A 10,182-nucleotide genomic window follows, 5' to 3' on the forward strand; every position below is an offset into this window, starting at 1 on the left:
ATTATCTTCTGTGTCTGTGTTAATTGGTTTCCCTTTTCTTTGTTGAAGAGGGTCTGTGCAATCCTTCTGCCTAGTCCGCCATCTTGCCGGAACTCCTGGTCTCCCCTGACATTCTTTAATATATTCAAAGGAAAGAGATTGTGGGAGTTCAAAAGGAGCCCAAGTGGTGCAGTGGTTAAAGCACTCAGCTACAAACACAAAGTTCAGCAGTTTGACCCCACCAGCCATTCTGCAGAAGCAAGCAGTAGCAGCAGTTTGCTTCCATAATGATTTATAGCCTATAGGGCAGTTCTACCCTACAGGGTTGCTATGAGTCAGAATGAATTCAATGGCACTGGATGGGAGGTCGAAAAAGAAATGTGAAGGGAGAGTGCCTAATGCTGAATACCATGGGATGAGGTTGTTATCACTTCTTTTCCCACCAGAAACGCCCCCAAGAGCCTACTGACTGTGCTATTTATACTATATCTGACTGTACCAAGCCTACTCACAACACTAAGCCTTTTTACATACTATACCTTCTACCTAGAACATCGTTTTCCTTCTTTGTCTACTTAATATAACTCATCTTTCAAGACTTACCTTAAACATCATCTCCTCCAGGAAGTTCCCTGTGATGGATATAAGTGTTGTTCCTATATACTTCCACAGTATCCAAAGTATTAAAATTGAACATCCGGAGCTCTGGTAGCATAGTGCCTAAGGCATTTGACTGCTAACCAGAAGGCTAGTGGTTCAAACCCACCAGCCACTCCTCAGAAGGAAGACTGGGCAATCTGCTTCTTTAGAGATACCGCCTCAGAAACCCAAGGAGAGGTCGCTGTGAGTCAAATCGACTTGACAGCAGTAAGTTTGTTTTTTGTTGTTTTTGATGTTTACTGTCTGTCTCCTCATAACTGTGATCCTCTGGGGAAAGCTGAGACCGTATTATTTATCCCTTATTCCCACACAACAAATGGCACATAGTAAATGCTTAAGAAATATTGTTCAATAAAGGAATAAGCCAAAATAACTAGTCGGGCTTTAAGAATGACTGGGAGGAGCCCTAGTCTGACATGTCATATACAGAAGAAGATCCAGATACGCAGAACAGCGTCAAAATAATGCATGAGCTCTGCATAGGGCTTAAATGAAAGAGACCCACCACCCAGAAGTGAGAGATCAGGATACTACAGCATCCAGAGTCAGGATTTGAAATTTTATACTAAATCTAGCAAGGGAACTACTGGATAGCTCAGATAAAGAACGATGTTAATAGTCAAAAAAGAAGTGTCAGGAAAAAGCTTTTTACTGTACCCTACAGACAGACACAAGGAATCTGAAAAGAATACCATAAAAATAGAAAAACGCTCTAGAATATAGCAGTTGATTCTCCTAAGGCAAAACATATACTATTAAATGTTTTTTAAAATCACAGAATTGAAAGAGACCTGAGAAATCACCTGGTCTGATATCCTACATACCCTAAAAAGGAATTCTTTTAAAATTACTCCTGCTGAATCATAAGTTGTCAACTACTAAAAGGGCTAAATATTTTAAAAAACAGAGCAATGAGCTCTCAAATACATTCTAAGGTAAAACACTCAAAGCTTATGATTCTATATACATTTTTTTTTTACACAAATCACAGCCTGTATTATACACAGGCACATATAAAGAACGCTTAGTAAAATAAATTCAGATATTCTTAAAATAATTAACATTTGAAACTCACCTGTATAAAACTCCACATTGAAAATATTTATTATCACTACTACTGCTGAGAGCAGCAGGAGGTAAAAGATTACATACGAACTATACAGATCATTGAAAAAATCTAAAACACAAAAGAGGTAATAAATTAGTAAAGCTTATTCAGCCATTCAGTTCAGTACACTGAAATAGAAAAAGGGGTTAAACCACAACTATAATTTAAATTTTAAAAAGTACCTTTTCTTCAAGAATCTAATCACATGACATTGACAGATCCAACAGGACATCAACTAGAGAACTATAGTTTGAGTTATTTGGACTTGGCTCTGTGTACTTAAAATTATACTAGAATTTCTTTTAGACGACCCAGATGTTAACATCAAACCAAATACCACCATATGCAAATATATTTCATTGTGTGAAATAGAGAAGTATCATATTTAGTAGTAAACAAGCAAAGTTTCTTTTCAAAATATAAACAGTATTTTTCAGACCACATCTTAATAAATGAAATTAGCCCCTACAGCTAGAGTCAAAGTGGTATGTGACATCTCATCTAAATGAGCTGAAATTTGTTAAAATTATAATATCCCTGTAAATCACACTAACACAGCCACACTCTAGAGTAGGAAAATAATCAATACTCCTCTTCAAATCACAGCAAGGTTATTTTATTTCTATATATATATAAAACAATGAGGACATATGTTTATTGAACAGACTAAGAAATAACGATGAAATTGATTATTTCTAAAGTGAAATTCACTGAACAAAATTAATGAAGTATATTTCTTAAGCATCCACAATTAAATGACTCTACCCAAGCATTGGAGCTCTGGTAGCACAGTGTCTAAGGCATCTGACTGCTAACCAGAAGGCTGGTGGTTCAAACCCACCAGCCACTATGTGGAAGGAAAACTGGGCAATCTACTTCCATACAGATTTACTGCCTTAAAACCCAATGGGGGTCACTATGAGTCAGAATCAACTTGATGGCAGTGGGGTTTTTGTTGTTGTTGTTTACCCAAGTATTATACAGAGTCAACAGAATGAAATGATTCATGTGACTGAACGTGACTGGAAGTTAATAAAGAGCAAGCACAATTTCCTTAAAAAGATTTAAAGCTAAAAGGAACAAGTAACATCTGATGGGGAAAATGAATCAAAACAAATTCAATCTGAAGAAAATGTGCTATTAGGATTAGAGAACCCATAGCCAAGAAATGGCAAATCATCTTTATCCTAAGTGTCAATTCTGAACAATTGGTAGCAGTCCTGGAATACAATATTGAGTATCATAAGGCTGTAGCTAGACAGCCATAAGCAGTCAGTGATGCAGACTTAGGGAAGGTGGCTACAGAAATACTCACCACCTCTGCACTGGTTTATAACTTAATTTCATCTGACCTGTAGGACTCACCCAAGAAATGATTTATAAATATCTACAAAAACCATAACATGACTTTAATTCTTTAGCAGCACTATCACACAAGGGCACAAGGTAAAGCTTCTATTCCTTGAAAATTGGCATTTTCTTCTGAAAAACTCAATTAAATACATACTTCTTATTTTCTAAAGCAAGGGAATTTTTTGTTGTTATTGTTGTTGGGGGAGGAAGAGGGATTTAAGAGTATTTGTGCTTCTCAGCTTTAGGCAAGAGTTTTAAAGACTTGAAAATCTATTCTGGCCACATTTACCTCTCTTTAATTTTTCAATTCTAGAGTGTGGCATAGTGGAAAAGCACACACTTTGAAGTCAGAGACAAATGTCCAAATCCTACCACTTTATTATACAGGGCTGTTGGAACAATGGGAGCTCTGGTAGCATAGTGCCTAAGCCATTTGACTGCTAACCAGAAGACTAGAGGTTCAAACCCACCAACCACTCCTCAAAAGGAAGGTTGGGCAATCTACTTCCATAGGGATACTGCCTCAGAAACCCAAGAAGGGGTCACTATGAGTCGGATCTGACTCGACAGCAGTGAGTAGTTAGTTGGAAGTATAAGAGGTGAAATTAAAGTGCTTAGCATAGTGCCTTACACACAGTAGATGGACAATAGTTGCTAACCACTATTATCATCATTATGAAATAATAATTATATTTTAATGAATTCAGTAATTTTTTTGACCCAAGGATGTTGAGAAACATTTTTGGCTGCTTCAGTATTTCTCTCTTCTTCAATCTGTGTGTTAACAAGATCTTATCTTCCCTAGTCAGTCACAATATAGAAATGAAGTATATCCACTCCTCACTTATCAACATGATTAGGTTCCAAAGACCAGCTTATGCGAAAATCAACATTATACAAAAGTGGAAGATGACCACATCAGATCACAAAATGCCAAATCACAACATTACATAACAACAAAACTACTAAGAATCACGGTCCAGCCAAGATGACACATAACCTTAACCATCACAGCCAGAGCTGCTCTGGCTCGTACCATACATTGTTAATGCGCAATACAGCCATATAGATTTTTTACTATTGTAAATTTGAAAAGTCAGATGTGACTTGATAAGTGAAGAGTAGGTATAGTCTTAATTTTACATATTTATTAAAGAACTGTGTATCATATTTTCTATCTATAATTTTTTAATAGATGACAGTGACAGTCCTTTTTCTTAAAAAGACAAATTATTTCAATAAAGTTGTCAAAAAGACAAAAATTAAGTCAGTTTCTCTATGTGTTCTAATGATCTTTTTGGCCTCTGATAGGTTTGTTAATCTTATTATTACATTACAACTGTATTTTACAGTTAACTTATACTTGTGTTTTCAGTCTTGATAACTACAGTTATCAGTATTTATCAAGTTATAAATACTGAGATGCTGTACACATTTCATGGGAACCCTCTATATATCGTAGAGTTCCTGGGTGCTGCAAATAGTTAATGTGCTCAGCTGCTACCTGAAAAGCTGGAGGTTTGAATCTACCCAGAGGCACTGAGGAGAAAGGCCTAGTGATCTACTTTTGAAAATCGGTGACTGTTATGTTATGTTATGAAAGGGGATGCCTTAAAATCACGTCAAGTGAACACTTTGCTCTATCAATATACAAGGTAATTAAAAATTAGTTATTTGAAATATAATTCAATTTTTTATCTGCACAAGTAGGCCCTATAAATTTGGTTTCTCCAAATTGAATATTACTTACCTGACAGCCACTGTATTGGATGAAATAAATCAATGGTGCTAAAGATTATAAATACTGTCATACAGACGGGTAGAAGCAGCACTGACCAAACAACACTTGCAACTATCCTCCAGCCTAAAACCTGTAATTAAACAAAACAAAAACTCTTAATTATAGACTCAGTTAAATTATTTCAGTTATGCAAATCCTGAATTTGCATACAAGGTGCAAATTTCACACAGGTGTTAAAAATGTTAATCATTAATATTTATACTCAGATCTTAGTGCATATAGCTATATATAAACCCAAACAGTCAGTACTATTAATAACATACCATATTTGTGAATTGATATATGTCCATAGTCCATAGTCAAGCACTACATCAAATAACACACTTTAGGGGAGGATAGGATTATCTCATTTAGTTTTACAACTGTATTTTACAGTTAACTTATACTTGTCTTTTCAGTCTTGATAATTGTAGTTACATAAATAATGAGAAGCTGTACACATTTTATGGGAATCTTCTATATATCATAAGAGTCCCTGGGTGCTGCAAATAGTTAATGTGCTCAGCTGCTAACTGGAAAGCTGGAGGTTCGAATCTACCCAGAAGCACTGAGGAGAAAGGCCTAGTGATCTGAAAAATCTGCCACTGAAAACCCTTTTAAGCACAGTTCTACTCTGTGACACAAATAAGGTCACCATGACTCAGAATCTACTCTGTGGCAATTGTTTTTCTTTTTTTTTTCCCCATATGTTGTATTGGTGTTCACAATTATAACATGTGCTTCTTACTGAGCAGCTACTCTATCACATTCATTTCTGAATCCTCGGCACTTAGCAGACATGAGGCACAAGCTTTGCTGTTAAATAAATAAAGACAAGGGGAGATAGAAAAGGCTTTAGAACAGAAGTGACAGTCAAATTTTATTTGGGAAAGTGAAACACTCTTGTGTTTGGACAGTTAACTGTGAGGACAGATCAGCAGGGACAAGATATATCTAGACAGGGGACAAAGGAGTTAGGTGGCAAGTCAACTGCAACAGTTCATGCCAAAGATTATATAGCTAATGTCTGAATGAGAGCAGTGACAATGTATAAAAAAAAAAATTCAACAAATTCAGCCACATTTCTGAGGATTAATCTACAGGACTTGGTGATTGTTAACATAGACGCGAAAAAACAGGTAAAAATTCAGGACTCAAAACGTTTTTAGCTTGGAGTACAGGATAGATGGTGATGCTATGGGAGTAGAAGCACTCTCTGAACAGAGTGCTCCTTCTCCTCTTTCACCCTCCACAGAATGGATGCAGTACTGCTGTTTCAACTTCCATAACCTCAAGCTCACAGCACATACAACCCTCTAACTTTTTACAAAAAACACCTGCCCAGCGTACCACACTCCGAACCCCAGCCTCTGCTGAATGTGCCACCCTACATTCTCCCCAATTCTAGACCTTCCTTTCTACTTCTTGCACCAAATCATCACGTTGTTTATTTTTACGCCACCCTTGCATAAAACTCCTCCCCACTCCCTGTCCCAATTTTCACTCAAGTCATCCCTCTCACTCTAACCAGCTTCCACTAAACACAATCTTTAGTGGAAGACAACGGTCCAGCTTCCTCGTAGAAGTGGCCTCATGTCTAAGGCATTTGACTGCTAACCAGAAGGCTGGCCGTTCAAATCCACCAGCCACTTCTCAGAAAGAAGAGTGGGCAATCTACTTCCGTAGTAATACTGCCTCGGAAACCCAAGGAGGGGTCGGTATGAGTCGGATCCGACTCGACAGCAGTGCGTTTGGTTTGGTTTTCCCTTCCACCCAGTAACCGGATTCCACCCTGTAACCGGATTCCACCCTGACTTTTCTCCCATTCCGTAACCAGCTACCACTCAGGACGCCCCACATGCACATGCCCTGTAACCCGCTTCCACTTAGGCTACATCTCCCACCCCAGAAAAACAATTATAAACCCTGTAATCAGCTTCCACAGGTAGCTTCCTCCCCACGCGCTCTTCCCCTCAGACTGGCCCTTGCCCCGCCCAGCGCGCACGACCCTAACACCAGCCGAACACAAGCCACACTGCGCTCTACACTCACGCGCCACAGAGTGTCCCGCGACGCACCCGCGCAGGGACGGCTCCCAGCCATGGCCATGGAGATGGCGGATCCCACTCTGAGAAGAGCAGGCAGCAGTGAGCCCACCCGCCACTAAACTTCAAAGGGAGGTAGGCCCCAAGAGGACCCCGATGGGGCTGCCTCAAACGCTGCCCGACAGAAGACTGGCCCATGCCCCAACCTATCCTTCCGAAGCTTCGTCTGGACTGGCTCAATGGGCCAGAACCGCCCTATAGACACGTTCCCCAGAGGGGACTGTGATTTTTAGGGCCCGCCCTTTGGGATTTAGAAGGTCTCTCCGAAGCAGGGTCAAGCGGGGCTCCAGAAACAGGGAGCAGTGCTGCATGTTGGGAACTGTAGTCTCGTTGGCCCTCTGGGAGCATGTACTGTTGCAGGAGAAAGAGCTTTGCATTCTGGGACTCGGAGTTCCGATGGTCCCACAGTACAGCATGCTGGGTGTCGAAGTCTTCCGCAGATGCCTTAGGGCATGTTAGGAATTGTTGTTGTTGTATTGTAGTCTTTTATAAAACCGATATTAGCAAAAATATTAACGTACTTGATAGGAGCATTGGTGACGCTGTGATAAAATAATGGCGGCTAACCGAAAGGTGGGCGGCCGCTTTGCGGGTGAAAGATGTGTCTGTCTGCTTCTTTAAGATTACTGCCTAACCTTGGAAAGCCTATGGGGCAGTTCTACAGTGTACTATAAGGTCACTATGAATTGGGATCCACTCGACAGCAATGGATTTATTTCTTCATCATAACACTGCATTTAGAAAGTTTTGGCAAAATGATTTGCCCTGTTTTATTTTATCAACTTCCTGAAAATGAAACTAATGGATGTTGTAGTTGGCTCCGTGATAGGTACTCATTAATTTTACTGAAATTGAAAAGTCTCCTTCTGTAGTGGTGCATTTGGTTTTCTTAAGATCTGTTTTCTAGTTCCACCTCTGCCACTTGGTAAGCAGAATATCTTTCCCCTCCTTGAGTCTCTATTTCTTTGTCTGTAAAATAAGGATAAAAGCAAAGAATATCCTAGTGATGTAAAGACTTAATGAAACATAACATCCTGGTGATGTTGTGACGATGTAATTAAAATGCTATACAAATATTGATTATCATTTATTTTTCTGTCAGTGGGGAAAAGGGCTTTTCACCAACCCAAGCCCTGCTTAATGAAGTCCTCTCTGATTGCTTTAGGCCTCAGTGTGATCCATGGAAGAATACTGCTAATATCTTCTAATACCCAATTACATACCACAGTCAACATTCAATACTCTGGAAAGGCAGAGATAGATTTAGTGGTTTACTGACCAAAGAAACTCACAGTCTAGTGAAGGAATTTGCAATCATGCATCATACTGTTCTGTATTGTTTGCTAGTAATTGTTTCCAGAGTTATTTTAAGGTTTTATCCATCATACTCTCTTCCAAAAACATGTTACTATTGATCATGCCAGAGGCACTTCAATACAAACTGAGACTATATATGTAAATCAAGTTTCTGCTGCAAAGAAACCTTCTATTTAAAGTGAATGATTATAAAGAATCAGTCTAAGTGAATGTCCACGTACATACCTTAGGCTACTCAGATTCAGATCATCTGGTTTAGTTATGTGGTGAAGACTACTAGTTGTCTTCCCCAATATCTAGTCTCTCCTTCTTTCTTAGTAATAGAACCTCCAATTTTTAACTGGACACATGACTGCCTAGAATTAAGGGTACATTTCCCAATCTACCTTGCAGCTAGGTGTGGCAGGTGAATGAATTCAGGCCTATAAAATATCGTCAAAGTATTGCCTGATAGCTTCCCAGAAACCCTCTGAAAAGAGAGTGAGCACATATTTTTACCCCTTCTTAACCCCTTCCCCCATCTGGCTGCCTAGAACTTGAATGTGTTAACTGTCACTCTAGTACCATATTGGGCTCTAGGGCAAAGATTCACACCATAGGGAAAAGGAAGTACTGAGCTTGAAGGAACCTAGGTTAGTGGGAGCAACCATAACAGGCCTGCACTACCAGCCATAACACTCCAGAGCCTTTACTGCCTGACTTCATTTACAGGAGAGAAACAATTATTTGTTATTTAAGCCATTTTTGTTTTTTATAGCACTTACCATAATATGAAATCATCTTGTGTAATTATTTGTTTACTTGCTTATTGTTTGTCTTCCAACTAGTATACAGGTTTCAGGAGAGCAGGGGCTTTGTCTATTTTGCTTATCATTGTTTCCAAATTGCCCACCACATTAGTAGGTAGTCAGTGAATGCTTGTTAAATGAACAAAAAAAAAGAATAAATAGAAGAAAGTGAATATATAAGACAGTGTCTATTGAGAATAACAAACATAATAGATACTGAAGGATTTACCTTAGGGGATTTTTAACAATGTGTTGGAAGGGCTGAAAGAGTATAAGGGAAATTGAACAAGGCTGTAATAGCAAAAGGGAGAAAGATGTTGTTGCCCACATATCAGAAAGCTACTACTCCCCTCTGGGAGCTCTGGTAGCATAGTGGCTAAGGCACTTGACTGCTAACCAGAAGGCTGGCGGTTCAAACCCACCAGCCACTCCTCAAAAGGAAGATGGGGCAATCTACTTCCGTAATGATACTGCCTCAGAAACCCAAGGAGGGGTCGCTATGAGTCGGGTCTGACTCAATGGCACATAACAACAACAACAATAACCCTCAGCATTAGAGCCTATGAGCCTACACTCATAGGCAGAGCTGCTGAGAGTAGTACTACTGTTGTTGCTGCTATTAGAATCACACCATTGCTGTTGAGCAGGAACTGAGGAGCTAATATTCTTTGTAGCTGTTGAAACCATCACAAGTGCCCACAACTGTCTTAGATCTAGTGCTGCTATAACAGAAATACCACAAGTGGGTGGCTTTAGGGAGCTCTGGTGGCGTAGGGCCTAAGGCCTTTGACTGCTAACCAGAAGGCTAGAGATTCAAACCCACCATCAGATGGCTAGAAGTCTGAATGCAGGGTACTGCTGGCTGTAGGGAAAGGCTTTCTCTCTGTCAGCTCTGGAGGAAAGTCCTTGTCTCTTCTAAGTGTCTGTTTTCCTTGGCTATCTTCATGTGGCTTGGCATCTCTCTTCCCCTAATTCTGCTTTTTCTTCTGCTTGCTTAATCTGCTCCTTTATATCTCAAAAGAGATTGATTTAAGACACATCCTATACTAGGGGATCTATGTAGGAGATCCTGGATAGAGTGTGAGAACAATG

General features: G+C 39.5%; 1 protein-coding gene across 1 annotated transcript in view; it reads right to left on the reverse strand.

Moving 5' to 3' along the window:
* Positions 1 to 7,439, reverse strand: part of NDC1 (NDC1 transmembrane nucleoporin) — a 97,208-nt gene extending 89,769 nt beyond the window's left edge. Inside the window, 5 exon segments of the mRNA XM_007945924.2 lie at positions 1,715 to 1,816; positions 4,851 to 4,971; positions 6,933 to 7,214; positions 7,216 to 7,347; positions 7,350 to 7,439. Coding sequence (XP_007944115.2) covers positions 1,715 to 1,816; positions 4,851 to 4,971; positions 6,933 to 7,214; positions 7,216 to 7,347; positions 7,350 to 7,439 — 727 coding nt within the window.
* Between the last annotated feature and the right edge of the window lie 2,743 nt (positions 7,440 to 10,182).

This window comes from Orycteropus afer, unplaced genomic scaffold (assembly GCF_000298275.1).
Source record: "Orycteropus afer afer isolate SDZICR_OR568_19922 unplaced genomic scaffold, OryAfe1.0 scaffold00145, whole genome shotgun sequence".
Taxonomy (NCBI): Eukaryota; Metazoa; Chordata; class Mammalia; order Tubulidentata; family Orycteropodidae; genus Orycteropus; species Orycteropus afer.